Source organism: Aspergillus saccharolyticus (assembly GCF_003184585.1).
Source record: "Aspergillus saccharolyticus JOP 1030-1 unplaced genomic scaffold BP01scaffold_2, whole genome shotgun sequence".
NCBI classification, from domain to species: domain Eukaryota; kingdom Fungi; phylum Ascomycota; class Eurotiomycetes; order Eurotiales; family Aspergillaceae; genus Aspergillus; species Aspergillus saccharolyticus.
Genome location: NW_020290612.1, coordinates 487,873 through 503,559, shown reverse-complemented (window position 1 = coordinate 503,559; position 15,687 = coordinate 487,873). Strand labels below are relative to the sequence as shown.

Below are 15,687 nucleotides of genomic sequence, written 5' to 3'. Positions count from 1 at the left end.
ACTACACATAAAGAGGTTGAAAGTCTCAGTCTTTTATAATGACTCCCCGCAGAATTAGGGAGGGTTCAACTTGAGTGTTTCGAGTGACCACCATCTTGGTCTATATTTACTCGATATCCGAGACACCATTCTTTGTATGCCCGATGCTGTGCAACCACCCGGGTCGACTGGCAAGGATCCTGAAGCACATACCTTTCAACCTCCATGCTCATCATGTTCTCAGCGGAGAAAGACATCCGGGAAGGAGTACAACTACTAGACATCTAGGATATTAGGGAATAGAGTACTGCAACCCTCTCAGCCGTCTCCTTGTTCTGTCTGTAGCAACTGGGTCGATGCTGAATGAACGACTCCATCCCCAACTGCCAAGTCAAGCCCTTTCAGCATGTTTCAACCAAAACTGCAGATACACGTATGTGGTATGTGTTGCAGCCAAGCATTGGCCAGGATGCGGCTGAGTCGAGTCTTGTTCCGTTGCAACGCTGTGCGGGGTAGAATGGGCAAAGAGCACAACAGCTGTTGTATCACTACATATTTTGTGATGTGAATTATATTAGCAGCATACTGCTAGTTGTAACCAATCAGCTCGCATGGCTTAGATGGTAAAGCGCAGCACTAGTAATGCTGAGATCCTCGGTTCGAGTCCGAGTGTGAGCATCTCGACCAATTTCTTTTTGTTTTTGCTTCCCCTGCTTCGAAGGGTAATAGAGGGGTTGACTGTCATATGTAGCGGAAGTATCTCAATCTACGCCTACTAAAGATGGATAGCGTGTTTTCTTTCCAGAAGCACAACATCTCTTCTTCTTCCTTATCTCCAATGCTCAGCCAACAAGATAGCCGATGCGCAGTCAGGCGGATTAGCCGAGCTACTGGGCTCCGCCGATCGCCGTAGCTTATCGGGATGACGCTGCCGGTGAAGACTGGTTGGAGTCGCAACTCAACTGAGTACACCGTCCCCGCTCATCCTACTCGGCAATCGTCCTGGACGCTGGTTCGCATAGACTGCCGATCCTCGATGTTCCGATGCCACCTTGATTACTCCTCATGATCATGCTGACTACTTTCGTGTTCACAACTTCATCCCAGTCCTACACCTGGTCCCCATCCCTCCTATATAATAACCCTTGACTGCCCCCCTCCCCGCTCTCCCCGCCCCCGCAATATCAACATGCAAGTTCGAGGTGAGCATCCCCTTCCACACCCACTAAAACCTCACATCCCTCAAAGCTCAGCACTATCGTGCTATCCCCATCTCTACCACCTCTAACCCCTCTGACCCCCAGCGTCCCAACGCCCCACACCAACCATGAAAGACATCATCGCGCAACACCGCCCCGACCTCGCTCCCTTCGAGGAGCTCTACCGCCACCTGCACCAGAACCCCGAACTCTCCGGCCAGGAGGAGCAGACCGCCGCGACCGCCGCCGAGCACCTTCGCACCCTCGGCTTCGAAGTGCACACCCACCTCGGCGGGCACGGCGTGGCGGGCGTCCTCCGCAACGGGCCCGGGCCGACGGTGCTCCTGCGGGCAGACATGGACGCGCTGCCCGTCGAGGAGAAGACCCAGCTGCCGTACGCCAGCACGCGCACCACGAAGGACCCCTCGGGGACGCTGCGCCCCGTGATGCACGCCTGCGGCCACGACACGCACGTCGTCAGCCTGCTCGCCAGCGCGGCGCTGCTGCACCGCGCGCGGGCGGAGTGGTCCGGCACGGTGGTGTGCATCTTCCAGCCGGCGGAGGAGCAGCTGGACGGGGCGCGCGCGATGCTGGCGGACGGGCTGTACGAGAAGGTCCCGCGGCCCGAGGTGGTGCTGGCGCAGCATGTCATGCGCATGCGCACGGGGAGCGTCAGCGTGCGCGCCGGGCGGTTCTTGACGGCTGCGGATGCGTTTGACGTGCGCATCTACGGGCGGGGCGGGCATGGCTCTGCCCCGCATACGTGCATCGACCCCATCGTGGCCGGTGCGGCGGTCGTGACCAAGTTGCAGAGCATCGTCAGTCGGGAGGTGACGCCGGGCGAGATGGCGGTCGTCACCTGTGGGTGCATCCAGGCGGGCCATGCGCATAACATCATCCCGGATTACTGTGATTTGAAGCTGAATGTGAGGACGTATGATGCGGCGACGCGGAAGCGGGTGGTCGAGTCAATTCGCAGGATTGTCGAGGCGGAGTGTGCGGCTGCCGGGTGTGTGGAGAAGCCGGATGTGAAGCTCATCTATTCGACCCCCGCGACGATTAACGATGGGACGCTGGTGGAGGCGCTGAAGGGCTCGTTTGGGGAGTACTTCCAGGAGAATCTGGTGGAGTCGGAGCCTGCAGCGGCCAGTGAGGACTTCTCGCTCCTGGCGACGGCGGTCGGCGCGCCGTATGTGATGTGGACGTTTGGAGGCGTGGATGCGAAGGTGTGGGATGAGGCGGTGGAAAAGGATACCGTGCGCGAGCTGCCAAGTAACCACTCGCCCTTCTTTGCCCCCGTTATTGAGCCGACGCTGCAGACGGCGGTGGATGCTATGGCCGTGGCGGCTATGACTTTCTTGCAGAGGAAGGAGAAGAAGTGAAGATTATAGCATTATTAAACATCGGAGGTAGTGAACGGAACCCCCCCCCCCGTGATTCAATGAGAGAGAAGGCACTGTACTGTACTGTACATAGAACACCGAAAAATGCTACATGCTACTTGTTATACACCACACATCCCACCTCCCTAGGCCTCTGCTACATGCACCACAACCTTCCCCCGCGCCCGCTCCGAGCGCAACTTCTCAAACGCCTTCGGCGCATCCTCAAACTCCCACACACTATCCAGCACGACCTTCACCTTGCCCGTCTGGATCAACTCGCCCACCCGCACCAGATCCGACTTATTGGGCTTCCAGAAGATGGGCAGATACCTACGCTTCCCACCGCCCAGGAAACCCGGACGCAGCAACCGCGTCGCAAAAGTTGGGAACCGCGTCGCCCCGACCTGCGCAAACGTCTTGCCGGGTTTCAGGAAAGCGTGGCACTCATTGTACAGCTCCGCCGGCAGCCCGATATGGTCGACCACATGATCATACACCTGGCCTTGGGCTTTCAGCACCGCCACCACATCCTCCGTCGTGTAGTCGATCACCTCATCCGCGCCTAGCTCGCGACACAGCTGCACGTTCTTGGTCGAGCACGTCGTCGTGACCATACAGCCCAGCGCTTTGGCGATCTGAATCGCGAAGATCCCGCAGCCCCCGGATCCGGCGTTGATGAACACCCGCTCACCCTGGTCGGGGGTGAAGAACGGCGCGATCGACTGCCACGCGGTCATCCCCGCGACGCCGACGGTGGCGGCGTGGTCGAGCGACACCCCCTCCGGGATCGGCGAGAGATTCTCCTCCCGCGCGATGAGGAATTCGGCGAGCGTGCCGAACTGTGTGGGTAGGTCGAGTGTGCCGTAGACGAGCTGGCCGGGGGTGAAGCTTGAGGAGGAGGAGGAGGAGGAGGAGGAGGATGTGGTGGTGGTGTCGGCGGTGGCGACGACTTCGCCGGCGAAGTCGAGGCCCGGGCTGGCGGGTTTGCGGATCAGAGCGGTCGAGACGATGGGCATGGCGGGGACTTTGTAGTCGGCGGGGTTGAGGGCAGTGGTGAGCACGCGGATCAGTACCTGCGACGGCTTGAGCGGCGCGGGGGGCGCGCGGGCGGTCGAGTGTAGCGTCAGGTTGGCTTCGAGGGTGGGGGAGGTGGTGGTGTAGAGCCAGGCTTTCATGGTTGTTGGGTGGGTGGTGGCTGTCATTTTGAGCGGGGTTATTGTTCTTGTTTGCAGGGGAATTGGTTTGTTGGTGTGTAGGTTTGAGGTACTGTAGGAGTAAAAGGGAAGCAAAAATGGAGGTGGAGGTGGCGGAAAGAGACGGTTGTTTGGTGGATGGATTCTCTGGTCCGAGGGCGATAAGATAAACCGCTGTACGGAGTAAGAGAGACGTCATCTCTTCGTTGTTTCTCCGCCATTTCTCTATACTACAATACAGATTCAATCACGATTGATGTTATGGTACAACTGGATACTACTTGTCGTTCAATTGTCGACATGAATGCTGACACGCAGGAAATATCTCTGACACGCGACAGACAAAGCCTGGCGGTGAGATAGTACTTGGTTCGTCCTTTTCTATGCCAACACACACAGCCAGCTGAAGCTATAACAGTTTCCGACTAAGCTTGGATTGCGTATCAGAAGCTTGGCTACCCAAGTGAGCCAATAGAGAACTTGGAAAGCTATTGGAGCACACACACCACTTTCGGCTGCAAATCACATCCAGGATTCATCAGCTCTCAGACTCCAAGGTCCTGGTCTTCGATGCCTGCCTGAATCAGGCATCGAACTGGAACCAGCACACTTTCCGCATTAGGACTAGTGTGATGGTTGTTGGTGATGACATCATCGAGTCCGACCTCGGTTTGGGCCTCAGGCATCACCAACGACTCTCCCTCCCTCCCTCGAAAAAGTACTACTACTACTACTACTACTTCATACTCTGGAGGTGATGACGATGCATTATGCGTGGTTGGCAATTCCTCGCAGCACTGCCCATTCATCTACCCACTCAAGGGTCCAGCCCTTGTCGCTCGTCACCCAGCATTGGTCCATTTCTTCCCTCAAAGATTCTGTCTATCGGTTCCTGGCCCACTCCTTTCGTCTCCCTGGGTTCCGCTGCTTCCCATCCCCCTCCCTTTAGTCTTTTAGTTTATCTGCGCTGCCACCCCCTCTCGCTCCTGACTCTTGTGTCATTTCTTTTCACTTGGCCTGCCATTATAAAACACACTCATTCCCGCAAGCTCCATGACCACGCGTGAAGCTTGCCGCTTCTTCACTAGTGCATCACTATGCCCCTGAACACCTTTGCATTGAGTCTGGCCCTCACCCCGGCAGTCCTTCAGACCCTAATCTCTCATGTGGGTCACTCCGTCCCCTCCCCTCCATGGCAATGATCCCATCGCGTTTCAACTGTCTCTTGCTGGACCCTCCAAACTGACCGCACCCCGTTTCACAATCCCCGCAGTACCTCCACCGCAAATCCCTCCACCACAAACCCAACGTCCACATCTCTTACGATGAAAGCATTCGCATCCTGCGCGAATTCCTCATCTACGCCTCCAAGCACACCTTGGAGGACCTCCAGACCTTCTCCTGCCAGCGGGTTCCCGCACCGCACTGGGTGAAGGTCGAGACCGTCACCGTCCCCGAGGACTGTCTCCGCGGCGCTGCCGATGCAATCAACCAGCAGCTCGGCCCCAAGGGCATCGCCCGTGTCGGCGGGAAGGAGTGGTGGCAGTGGCGCGGTCCCGCGGAGGACTTGAAGGCGGAATGGATCGAGATGAAGGACGACTACAACGAACGCAAGCGCCCGGGGCACGACCATCCCGGCCAGAAGCGCATCATGCTGTACATCCACGGCGGGGCGTACTTTTTCGGCAGTCTGGATACGCATCGGTATCAGATGCAGCGGCATGCGCGGAAGTTGAAGGGGAGGGTTTTTGCACGGTAAGTCTCTCTTCGGTGCAATCAAGCCTCGGTACTGACTCGGAGTCTCAGTGAGTTCACCTGACCCATAATTGATGGGGGTATCCGCTTGGAATAACACTGAACCCTGTCTAGCAAAATATCGTCTGGCGCCGCAGTTCCCGTTCCCTTGTGGCATGCAGGACTCGCTGGCGGCTTACCTGTTCCTTTTGAAGGAGTATTCGCCCAAGGAGATCATCTTTGCTGGTGACTCTGCCGGAGGGGGTCTCGTTCTCTCGTATGTCAAAGACCCCTACCGAAACATCAGCTGCAGCTAACGTCCCAGTTTACTGGTCATCCTCCGTGATCAGGGGCTTCCTCTGCCCGCGGGGGCGATCCTGATATCGCCCTGGGTGGACTTGACCCACTCGTTCCCTAGCATAGTCAAGGACAATCCTGGCGACTATATCCCGCCGTACGGCTTCTTTCACAAGCCGTCTGCAGCGTGGCCGCCCCCCAATGCAGATGAGCTCGCCTCGCTGAAGAAAGCGCTCAAGAACCACCCGGCAAATCCCAGCGATGCGGTCCCCGATAAGAGTATTCGGGACGATGAGACGGCGGAAAGGGGCTATTCGATGCACAAGAGCAGCTCCTCCGAGGCCGACCACGCCACCTCCCGGCGCCAATCCACCGAGATCCACCACGGGAAGCTCATCGTCCCGATAGACGGAGAGACGCTTGAGATCAAGGACCAAATCCAGATGTATACGACCAATGATCTCGTCACGCATCCGCTCGTCTCTCCAATTTTCCAGCCTTCTCTCGGCGGACTGCCCCCACTGCTGATCCAAAGCGGCGGCGGGGAGATGCTCAGAGACGAGCAATTGTACGTCGCCCACAAAGCCGCCAATCCAACTGCATACCCGCCCGGCGATCCTTTCCTGGACGAGCATGACCCGAACCGCGAAACCCTCAACAAGTACCCTGGCACCTACGTCCAGCTCCAGGTCTGGGACGATTTATGTCATGTGGCGCCGACTCTCAGCTTCACCCACCCAGCCAAATACATGTACCGCGCGATCGCGCAGTTCGGCGCCTGGGCGCTGGCGTGTGCGCAAGACACCGAGGTCGAAATCGTGGATGACCACGGCGTGTCCAGTGACACGGATAGCAGCGACGACCCGGCGGCCAAGCGAGACACTGATAACAGCCAGCACTCCACCCCACTGGACAGTATCGGCAAGGCAGGCGACCCGCTGCCCGCGTTCAAAGACCGCATGATCCGACAGCGCGTGGACAAGAAAGGCAACATCTACCCTCTGGACCCGCCGTCGGCGTGCCCCGTGCTGCAGATCCCCCCCTCCCAGGTCGGAGTCTTCAACCCGGCGCTCGTGCGCAAGTGGCTGGCCGCGAAGACGGAGTGGGACACGCGGTACGCCAAGGAGAAGCTGCGCGTGCAGCGCCAGCGCATGAAGGAGCTGGCGTACGGGCTGCAGAATTTCCCCGGTGAGCTGCCCCCGCCCAGCTCCCTGGCGGCCCGACGCACCGTGCCGCGCGTGCTGCCGTCCAAGACCGGCCGCAAGAGCTACCCGATGACCATGTGGAGCCGCATGGCCAGCAAGCACGACGAGCGCACCGTCGTCAAGGAGCAGCTGAAGGGCGACCGGTCCGCGCGCACCAGCGTCGATGCCGGCCAGGCGGGCGCCTCGATGAAGGCCGAGGCCGCGCAGCAGACAGGCGAGAACGCCGCCGCCACGCAGCGCGCCGCGGCCGTGACCGGCGCCGCGGTGCAGGACTTTTCCAGCCCGGGGGCGCAGCCCAACGGAGTCGGCACCTCAGGACCGAAACGTATGTCCGAGGATGGTGATGACGGCAACTCATCGACGAACGCGCATACGCAAGCGCCCTCCCTCGAGAGTTTCACTCCCTTGCTCGTCCTGCCGGGCTACGAGGGCAAGAACCTCGAGGAGGAGAACGCGAGCACCCGCGCGCTCTTCCACGAAGCCGGTGCGATGGCCGATCCCAGCTGGGCGGCGCGCCTGCGGCACCGGCCCTCCTCAAACGCCGGGTCCGGCACCATCCGCAGCGCGCTGACGACGGAGCCGCCGGACGACACGGCGAGCACGATCGGCGGCGACGAGAAGTCTTTGGGGGTGACGACGAACGGGGTGGACGCGGCGAGCACACGGGCGGTGCTCAATGCCCGGGGTGTGCTGGGCGGTGCGCTTAGCGATAACGAGTCTGCGTACCGCTCGTTCGAGGCGCTGCCCAGTGAGGGGCAGGTGACCCCGGGGGTGGGAAATGAGTCGACGCCGCGGCCGGAGATGCCAGAACGGGAGTACTTCAAGACGGCCGATGAGTATGTTCATTAATGCCTGTATGGTTTTCATGTCATGTACATACTAGAGTGGTGTTGCGTTATGGTGGTGGTGGTGGTGGTGGTGGTGTTATACCCAGCTTGGTGCATCCTTGTCTTGATCATTGTTGATACTTGCACATTTTAATATGTAAATTGCATTACGCACGATTCATTGGAAAGCACTTATAAGTATACAGCTCCAGGGTATATTATATACACATACATATCATACACACTCCTTCTTCCCTCCCCTCGCCCTCCCATATATAAGTAGACCCTCTACCACTGAACCCCGACCCTCCTCGCCACCTCCTCCGCAATCCCCACAAACGCCTCCCTCCTCTTACTCTCGGGGGTGCCCTCCTCGGCAACCACAGTCGGCACCCCGCGATCCGCATCGCGACAAACAGCCGCGTCCAACGGCACATCCCCCAAGAACTCCACCCCGAGGCGCCGACACTCCGCCTGCACCCCCCACTCCTCCTCCCTACCTTGCAGATGCTTATGCCCATGCCCGAAGATCTCGGTGGAGGTCCCGCAACTCGGACAATTGAAATACGCCATATTGCGCACCATGCCCAGCACAGGCACGTTCATGCGCTGGAACATCCCGATGCCGCGCACCGCGTCCCGCAGCGCGATATCCTGCGGCGTGGTCACGATTACCGCTCCGTCGAGCACAATCTCTTGGTTGATCGTGAGCTGCACGTCGCCGGTGCCGGGCGGGAGGTCGAGGAAGAGGACATCGAGGGGGCCCCAGCTGACGCTGTGGAGGAGTTGGTGCATGGCTTTGGTGACCATCAGCCCGCGCCAGGAGATGGGGGTAGGGTCCATGGGGATTGGTTGGTCGGGGTGGTCGGGGTGGTCTGATTGGGTTTGCTGGGCGCTGGGGAGAAGGTAACCCATTGACATGGATTTGAGGCCGTAGTTGGTTAGGGGAATGAGGCAGTTATCTATCCAAGGAATTGTAGAGTTAGTGGATGAGGTTTTCAGTAAATTGGGGGCAGACACACTCTCATCCAACCGCGGCTCCCCACTCAGATTCAGCAGTGTCGGGATCGAGGGCCCGAAGATGTCTGTGTCCAGGATGCCGGTGCGGATGCCGCGGCGCGCGAATGCGAGGGCGAGATTCACTGCACATCACATTGCCACATACATCAGTTCCTATCTGTCATTGACTTGATTACAAGTATATAGCGAGGGAGACGAGCGTACCGGCTATCGTGGACTTCCCCACCCCTCCCTTCGCCGACGAGACCGCTATCACTTTCTTCACGTCCCGGATCTTGCGCTTCTCGGGCAGGCCGCGCCGGCGAGGGAAAGACGGCGGGGTTCCGGAGCGAGGGAGGCCCTACATCCCAGTGTCAGCTGCATCATTCACCAACCGATAAGAACGGGGGGGATACCAAAGGGTTATCATGCTGCAGCACCCGCGCCGTCGAGAAGAGCCGTTTAAACAGCATCATAGTCAGGAGGATAGTTGCTGAAGCTTCAGCTTGCAAGACGTTGTTGGCGGTGAGGATCGCATATTGATGCATGAAGGAGGAACATACTGCCAAACTTTCATCCTCACAGCCGGAGAAACACCCCCGTTATAAGCTCACCATTGCTGTATCAGGCTAGTTTAGCCGTCACCGCCTCCGCCCAATTTTGCAGGCAGAACAACCCGCCCCGAAAAAAAAAAGTTGTTCGCGCCCGGAACGCAAATTCAGCTTCACCTGTTGGGATCGCATTTGCTTTTACCTCACAGAACACACAAGCAAAATGGCGCCTAAGTCGCTGGCTGAACAGCTCGCTGAGCTGGAGGATCCTACTCCTAAAGGTTTGTTTCTCTCCCCCTTTCTTTCCATCTTGGGGGTCGGTTTTAGTGGTCGGTCGCTCGGAAACTTGAGTTGGAGCTAATTATTCCCGCCGTCGCAGATTTCGATCCCGAGGATCTCGATCGCGGGGTGCAGAGTAGCGATGAGGAAGGGGGCAAGGATATGGATGCTGATGCCGGGCGAGAGCATTATCAGGCTGTCGGGTAGGTTTTCTTTTACTGTCTGCGTGGTTGTGTTGCGATGGGTTCTTTGCGTGGAAAAGTGGATCACTAATGTCGACCAGCAAAGGAAAGCTGCGCAAACAGGATCCGATTGCCCTGGGGAAACAGTACGCTGGTTCCAAGGTTAGCAGGGAGGCGCTCGAGGCGGAGAGTGATGATGATCCGTTCCAGGGATTGTCTAGTGGTGAGGAGGACGATGAGGAGGATGAGGAGGAGGAGGAGCTAGGCAGCGATGAAGACGACGAAGACATCTCCGAGAGTGACAGCGAGGCGGAACCCCGCCGGTCAACGACCACCGGAAAGAAGGCCAGAAAGGAGGTCGACTTTGACGAGATGGACACCGACGGATCGGACGAGCTGGATGGGTCAGAAGATGAGGACGAGGAGGACGAGGATGAAGACGAGGACGACTTCCCCTCCGACGAAGACGACTCCGACGCCTCCGAATCCTCCGCCCCCGCGAAATCCGACGACCGCGAGCAACTCCGCAAACTCATGGCCTCGGACCAAAAGACCATCGCGGCAACCATCTCGCAAGCCGCCAAGGCCGACGCCGCCAAGGGCAAAGCCGTCAAGCAGCAGCGCGCCACTTTCGACGCCCTGCTCAACACACGCATCAAGCTGCAGAAGGGTCTCACCGCCATCAACCAGCTCACCCAGCAGCAAACCACCGATGACACCACCACTACCACCGCCGCCGCCGATGCAGACGCAGACACTTCCAGTTCGGACGGCGAAGCCATCAAATCCGCCGAATCCGCCGCTCTCGCGCTGTGGTCCACGCTCGAGGACCTCCGGCTCGCGCTCGCCGACGCGCACCACGCCCAGGACGACAGCAAGAAACGCAAGCGGCCCGCTCCCGCCACGCCCGCGACCACCTCCGCCTCGCTCTGGACACGCATGACCGCCCTAGAAGCGGAATCAATGGCGCATCGCCGCGCCGTGCTCGACAAATGGTCCCAGAAAGTCCGGGGCGCCACCGCCGCCTCCACCGCCAACGCGCGCGGCAAGCTCCTAGCCTCGTCCGGCGGCGCGGCGGCCTCGCAGAAGATCTCGACCGTGCTGGACGCGCAGGTTGCCACTGAGACGGCTAGTGTCCGGGCTGTGAAACGCGCGCGCACGGGTGATAGCACAACGGGTGATGGGAGCAAGCCAGCAACAACGGAGAACGAACCGCTCTACGACGACACAGTCTTCTACCAGTCCCTGCTCCGCGAGCTGGTCGAGCAGCGCATGTCCTCCTCCGACGCCATCACCAACGGCATCGATACCCTGCACCTGCAGCTGCCCTCGCGGCTGTCCGCTGTGCACCCCGTCACCGGCATGCGCAAGGACAAGGTCAAACGCGACGTCGACACACGCGCCTCCAAGGGCCGCAAGATGAAGTTCGAGGTCCATGAGAAGCTCCAGAACTTTATGGCACCCGAGGACCGCGGCTCGTGGACCCGCCATGCCCGCGAGGAATTCTTCGCCTCGCTGCTGGGGAATACGGCAAGTGGGTTGCTGCGCGAGGAGGATGAGAGTGAGAATGAGGGGGCGGAAGATAGTGATGTTGATCGCGAGGAGGGTGGATTGAGGCTCTTTCGGAATTAGCTGAGGTGGGTGGCATAGTGTAGCTTTCAATATGTTACGTGTGGGACTATAGAGGGAGGTGATAAAAGGTGTATATATTGCATCACGTTGAGTTGACAGAACAAAAGCCTCCGTTTAGCATATATCCATCTATCTAACATCATCATTATTCTCGTTGTCGTCGTCATTGTCGTTCTCATGATCCAAGCCTCGCCGTGTCTGGCTGTCCACGCATAGCATAATTCATCAATCGTAAAATCTCACTTCTGGTGATCCACACCAAAATATCGAGTCAGCAAGTGCCCATCTACAAGCCTCCAGCGCCAATGGCACTAACACCCAGGAATGTCAAACACCCGCACATGGTCTCAAACCACACCAAACTGCTGCTTCGAAACGTCTCCTAATTTCCCTCCCCGAAAGCCACCCAACATCACCTCCGACAAGAACCCCCACTACTCGCGCTCTGAATCGAGGACCGCGACCCCGACTTCGCCCCGGCCGGTGTATATCTCGGCAACGTCTGCTGAGATTGCTGACGAACATGGCCGGGCCGCTCCCACGCAAAATCCGTCCGCCTCGGCAAGCCCAGCATCCTCTCCTGCACTGCTTGCTCCAGCTGCAGCTGCCGGTCGTGTTCCTCCTGCGGCGAGAGGAAATGCGGGTATCCGTTCCAGTCCACAATGACGGAGCCGCTGACGTCGTTGTAGCCGGGGAGAAGTGTAGCAGCCGTCGGACTTGGGGGTGAGGTTCTGCTGCTGGGATGCTCAATCATCTCGGGTGCGTAGGATCTGGGGTGTTCGGGGACGAGAACTATCTCATCCAACGAGACGAGTAGGTCGGTTGGAGGGTCGATGTTGTGCCACGAGACTGAGGTTTGTGTCTTGGGGTCGAAGAATGAGATAGTGTTTGAGACTGGCGTCTGGGTGCTGGCGGTGGTGGTCGGATGTTCTATATTTGTGTTGTCGCTGTTGTTGGGTAGCGCTGGAGGGGTGGCACGGGGACGAGGATTGGCTGCGGGCTGCTTGGACTTCTTGCCGACGAGAAGCGCGCGCAGCGGGTGGCTGCCCGTCTTGGAAGGCTTGTGGTCCTTGGATTCAGGCAGCCAGGATGGAGCCAGGGATCCTTCTCTTCGCTTGCGGAAGAATGGCATTGGGCTGTCGCTGGAGTCTGATGTGGTCTCACCGGTGAGACGGGCCAAGGGAGTTGGTTTGGTTCGGTCGCTGATTCAAGCAATTTCGGTGAGGAGTTATTTCTCCGAACAACTGATATGTCCTTTCGAACAAAGATGTTTTCACATGCATGGGTTGCTGCTCGAACTGATAATGCAAGCCATTAGAGCCGGTTGAGCGTGTAGTGCTGTCGGACGGAAGCGATCGCAGGACTGTAATGGAGGTTGTGAGAGGGCCAGGTGCTTGGTTGGGATCTCAGGCGTTTCAGATATAAAGTGGCAGTTTTTTGTGGTAACACGTGGATGAGACGTCATCGACCTGGCATCCGGTTTGTGAATCGGAAATTGGCAGTCAAGAAGCAGGGTCCAATCTTATGCTCGCTCAAACTCTATCGGATCAATCGAGGTGGTTGTTCAATACTTGTGTCTGCAGATGATATGACTCGTTATAGGCCTGAGAAGCATGTAAGGTTTATGGCGCGTCGGGTCCGTAATCATAGGATGATTTCATGAGTTGCTGTCATAGCACCCTTCACCGCTAGAACAGGACCCTGGAATGAGAAGAATGCGTCTTGCATGAGAGTTGGTTGGTAAGGTATCAAGGTGTCTGTGAAAATCAAAAGCGTGAGTCCGGGGAGTAGAATTAGATGTCATTCGGAGACATTTATAAGTTACGCGAGAACCAGCCATGTCTGGTCCTAATCTTCACGGAGCTTTTCCCCTCAGATTGATGAGACGTCATGGCGATTTTTCCATAGGCGCGGCGGCTCAATAAGCTTCGGACTATTCTCGTAAGCGGCAACTAGCATGTCTTGCATACGCTCTGAGCCAATGAGAATGAGTAGGAACAGTCCTTCTTTTAGGGTTGCAATGATCGACCGTGTTGATCTTCGTGTCTTGGAGACCTCGTGACCGCATTTCCTTGGGCTATCAAAGCGCAAGGAGACCGCAGAGATTGGGGGAAACAAACATTGAGCGCATGCGCTCTCCTATCTGCGTCCATCTCGCTTGACGAGGTAAACTATTGAAGTATCGTGTTACCAGTCAGAGTCAGAGTCAGCCCATTGCTCCCTTAAAGCGCGGATTGACTGTCTGACATCCCAGCCAGTTCTGGCTTCCATCTCGCTTAGAAGAGCCTCGGCAGCTTCCTGGTCCTCTTTACGGCGAATGACCCACCCCCCTGTGTACGCAAATATCAGTATAACAAGTTACTTCACTAGCGTCTTCTGGGATGCTCACATGCCACAAGACTGTGACGCGCAGTAAAAAGGGTATTTTCGGCTTTAGGGTTGGACTTGGCCAAACCAAGGACCATAAGAAGGTGGCGTCGGACAGTTTTCTGCCCAACCGTTGTGAGCAAGATTTCTAATAACAGATGTTGAGAGATCGACAAACCTCAATATCTCTGGATAGCTTGAAGTTTTGAGAAGCGAGTGCAGGACTGGGGCAAGTGGCAAAAGCTAGAATGATCTTCGCGATGTGGTAGTATTGAATCCCGACAACTGAATACCCGTATAGGGTGGTTAATCTTCATCGCCGAGACGGTTTTGTGAGCACTTACCGTGAACTGGTAGCAACATCCAAATCTCGGGAAATCGTCGATGTGCACTTTCACCGCGGGGTACAGAGCGCACGGCGGCGAAAGAAGCAGGTTTCGAACTATTCCATTCTTCCACCTCTCGTGCCATAGTCTGCAGAGCGCTTGGATCCCGAGATGTCTGATGACCACAGGGATCAAAGGCACAACTTAAAACTTTGGCCAGTAGAAAGACCATTCGACTCGCCCAAGCAAAGTCATCGTTCCTCGAGAAGACGTCGGACCCATGGAAACTGTCGAGGTTCGTCCGGAGCGGCTTCTGCGAGATCAGCGAGATGTATATATCCTCACGCAGACACAACCATGCCGCCGCCTCTCCCAATCCCCCGGAAGACCCGAAGGAAGATATTGTGTTCAGTATGCGCGCTGTCCCAGTCAAATGGAACTGATTGTCGTCGGCTGAAAAACTTTAGCGAGCCACAAAATAGTTTCGAGGTTTGTAACATACGTTCCATCTCCTCGAGCTGTCGAAGAATCGCAATCGTAGCAAGAACAACATCGTTTATGTCTTCTTTCGAACCAGACAATGCCGGGATTAAGAGTTGCAGGCAGTGGTTGTGGTATTGCAACGCCTCAGCTGTGCCTCCCTTGCTTTGTCTGTCAATATGTCGAGAAGAGAAGGCGAAGATCGCTGAGCGCAGAGCGGGCTCCTGAACAGCTCTGACTGGAACATCTATCTCGAAATGACGAGCTGGGTCGGTGATATCTGCCTGTACGAATAGAAAGAATCTTAGCAATCCCCGGAGAATTTGCAGTCTATCGTGGTACCCACCCACAGTGCCATATTCTCGACAAAATTGCGCATCAAACTAGCTTCTCTCGCATTGAACGAAGTTCTGTGTGCGTCAACTTGAGTGGTGGTTGACAAGCTTGCGCTTGGATCTATGGGAGGACCGATGGTTGACAGGTCATCTAAAGTACCTCCCCTAGTTATCATGTCATGGTCGTAAGTGCGCACGACTACACTTGCACTGACATCGCAATTCTCACCTTGCGTGGACCAAGCAGCATGGATCGGGCTTTGGTTCTCAGTGAGTGAACTAGTAGAAAGGTGACTCGGAGAATATCCAAAGCCACGATTATCATCTAGAAACTGTGGTGACTGGCCAACCTCGTATAGTTGTTGAATGGCATCAGTCTCATCTAGGAACTCCACTATCGCATCTCAGAATTGAGTCTCTCAGGGAGAGTGGGGGACATACCAGGACCCATGAGACCTGGCCACAACTTCTGCTCGGCAAAAGCATTGGCACTGTCTGTGGAGAGATCTAGACCCTCGCGGAATCGGACGTTGAATCCTCTTACACAGTCGAGCCCCGCTCGTTGGCAATGGGCGCAGGAATGGGTGTTGTTGTCACCTGATGCAAGGGTTAGATAAGGGTTTCTGCTCAGTTGGGGCATATACTCACATTTCAAATGTCGAACTACAACAGAGACGTCATAAGCCAATATGAACAACAATCGAGGCTTGGAACTGC

General features: G+C 57.0%; 7 protein-coding genes and 1 non-coding gene across 8 annotated transcripts; 4 read left to right on the top strand and 4 right to left on the bottom strand.

Moving 5' to 3' along the window:
- Positions 1-584: 584 nt before the first annotated feature.
- Positions 585-657, top strand: BP01DRAFT_t31. The gene has a single exon. It is a non-coding gene; the product is annotated as a tRNA-Thr (tRNA).
- A 306-nt stretch (positions 658-963) lies between these two features.
- On the top strand, positions 964-2,633 carry BP01DRAFT_75153 (putative zinc metallopeptidase). Its single transcript, XM_025580071.1, has 2 exons — positions 964-1,181; positions 1,284-2,633. Exons 1-2 carry the CDS (start codon positions 1,169-1,171, stop codon positions 2,558-2,560), a joined length of 1,290 nt encoding a protein of 429 aa, XP_025435254.1. The 5' UTR covers positions 964-1,168; the 3' UTR covers positions 2,561-2,633.
- BP01DRAFT_352796 (NAD(P)-dependent alcohol dehydrogenase) lies at positions 2,428-3,877 on the bottom strand. Its single transcript, XM_025574017.1, has one exon. It carries the CDS (start codon positions 3,763-3,765, stop codon positions 2,707-2,709), a length of 1,059 nt encoding a protein of 352 aa, XP_025435253.1. The 5' UTR covers positions 3,766-3,877; the 3' UTR covers positions 2,428-2,706.
- A 917-nt stretch (positions 3,878-4,794) lies between these two features.
- Positions 4,795-7,965, top strand: BP01DRAFT_352794 (lipase/esterase family protein). The gene is made up of 4 exons (XM_025574016.1): positions 4,795-4,922; positions 5,030-5,510; positions 5,626-5,767; positions 5,816-7,965. The coding sequence occupies exons 1-4, from the start codon at positions 4,854-4,856 to the stop codon at positions 7,839-7,841; spliced, it is 2,718 nt and encodes a 905-aa protein (XP_025435252.1). The 5' UTR covers positions 4,795-4,853; the 3' UTR covers positions 7,842-7,965.
- A 128-nt stretch (positions 7,966-8,093) lies between these two features.
- BP01DRAFT_352793 (Mrp/NBP35 family ATP-binding protein) lies at positions 8,094-9,373 on the bottom strand. The gene is made up of 4 exons (XM_025574015.1): positions 9,235-9,373; positions 9,044-9,179; positions 8,842-8,961; positions 8,094-8,781 (listed from the first exon to the last, which is right to left on the bottom strand). The coding sequence occupies exons 1-4, from the start codon at positions 9,364-9,366 to the stop codon at positions 8,108-8,110; spliced, it is 1,062 nt and encodes a 353-aa protein (XP_025435251.1). The 5' UTR covers positions 9,367-9,373; the 3' UTR covers positions 8,094-8,107.
- A 156-nt stretch (positions 9,374-9,529) lies between these two features.
- On the top strand, positions 9,530-11,597 carry BP01DRAFT_332188 (AATF family protein). The gene is made up of 3 exons (XM_025573075.1): positions 9,530-9,650; positions 9,749-9,851; positions 9,932-11,597. Exons 1-3 carry the CDS (start codon positions 9,593-9,595, stop codon positions 11,460-11,462), a joined length of 1,692 nt encoding a protein of 563 aa, XP_025435250.1. The 5' UTR covers positions 9,530-9,592; the 3' UTR covers positions 11,463-11,597.
- A 71-nt stretch (positions 11,598-11,668) lies between these two features.
- On the bottom strand, positions 11,669-12,755 carry BP01DRAFT_75047 (uncharacterized protein). Its single transcript, XM_025580069.1, has one exon. It carries the CDS (start codon positions 12,592-12,594, stop codon positions 11,875-11,877), a length of 720 nt encoding a protein of 239 aa, XP_025435249.1. The 5' UTR covers positions 12,595-12,755; the 3' UTR covers positions 11,669-11,874.
- Positions 12,756-13,311: 556 nt separating this feature from the next.
- Positions 13,312-15,207, bottom strand: BP01DRAFT_75078 (uncharacterized protein). Its single transcript, XM_025580070.1, has 7 exons — positions 15,200-15,207; positions 14,982-15,135; positions 14,658-14,919; positions 14,174-14,608; positions 14,008-14,114; positions 13,852-13,951; positions 13,312-13,792 (listed from the first exon to the last, which is right to left on the bottom strand). The coding sequence occupies exons 2-7, from the start codon at positions 15,012-15,014 to the stop codon at positions 13,650-13,652; spliced, it is 1,080 nt and encodes a 359-aa protein (XP_025435248.1). The 5' UTR covers positions 15,015-15,135; positions 15,200-15,207; the 3' UTR covers positions 13,312-13,649.
- Between the last annotated feature and the right edge of the window lie 480 nt (positions 15,208-15,687).

Excerpts from the sequence above, each read along its gene's own strand:
- BP01DRAFT_352793 (XM_025574015.1), bottom strand. The coding sequence starts at position 9,366 with ATGCATCAATATGCGATCCTCACCGCCAACAACGTCTTGCAAGCTGAA. Across the intron at positions 9,180-9,234 it reads TGCAGCATGATAACCCTTTG|GGCCTCCCTCGCTCCGGAAC; the intron begins GTATCCCCCCCG and ends ACTGGGATGTAG. Across the intron at positions 8,782-8,841 it reads GGAGCCGCGGTTGGATGAGA|ATAACTGCCTCATTCCCCTA; the intron begins GTGTGTCTGCCC and ends TTCCTTGGATAG.
- BP01DRAFT_352796 (XM_025574017.1), bottom strand. The coding sequence starts at position 3,765 with ATGACAGCCACCACCCACCCAACAACCATGAAAGCCTGGCTCTACACC.
- BP01DRAFT_332188 (XM_025573075.1), top strand. The coding sequence starts at position 9,593 with ATGGCGCCTAAGTCGCTGGCTGAACAGCTCGCTGAGCTGGAGGATCCT. Across the intron at positions 9,651-9,748 it reads GGAGGATCCTACTCCTAAAG|ATTTCGATCCCGAGGATCTC; the intron begins GTTTGTTTCTCT and ends CCGCCGTCGCAG. Across the intron at positions 9,852-9,931 it reads GAGCATTATCAGGCTGTCGG|CAAAGGAAAGCTGCGCAAAC; the intron begins GTAGGTTTTCTT and ends AATGTCGACCAG.
- BP01DRAFT_75078 (XM_025580070.1), bottom strand. The coding sequence starts at position 15,014 with ATGCGCAATTTTGTCGAGAATATGGCACTGTGG. Across the intron at positions 14,920-14,981 it reads TCGAGAATATGGCACTGTGG|GCAGATATCACCGACCCAGC; the intron begins GTGGGTACCACG and ends CTATTCGTACAG. Across the intron at positions 14,115-14,173 it reads GATGTTGCTACCAGTTCACG|TTGTCGGGATTCAATACTAC; the intron begins GTAAGTGCTCAC and ends ACGGGTATTCAG.
- BP01DRAFT_75047 (XM_025580069.1), bottom strand. The coding sequence starts at position 12,594 with ATGCCATTCTTCCGCAAGCGAAGAGAAGGATCCCTGGCTCCATCCTGG.
- BP01DRAFT_352794 (XM_025574016.1), top strand. The coding sequence starts at position 4,854 with ATGCCCCTGAACACCTTTGCATTGAGTCTGGCCCTCACCCCGGCAGTC. Across the intron at positions 4,923-5,029 it reads TTCAGACCCTAATCTCTCAT|TACCTCCACCGCAAATCCCT; the intron begins GTGGGTCACTCC and ends CAATCCCCGCAG. Across the intron at positions 5,511-5,625 it reads GAAGGGGAGGGTTTTTGCAC|CAAAATATCGTCTGGCGCCG; the intron begins GGTAAGTCTCTC and ends AACCCTGTCTAG.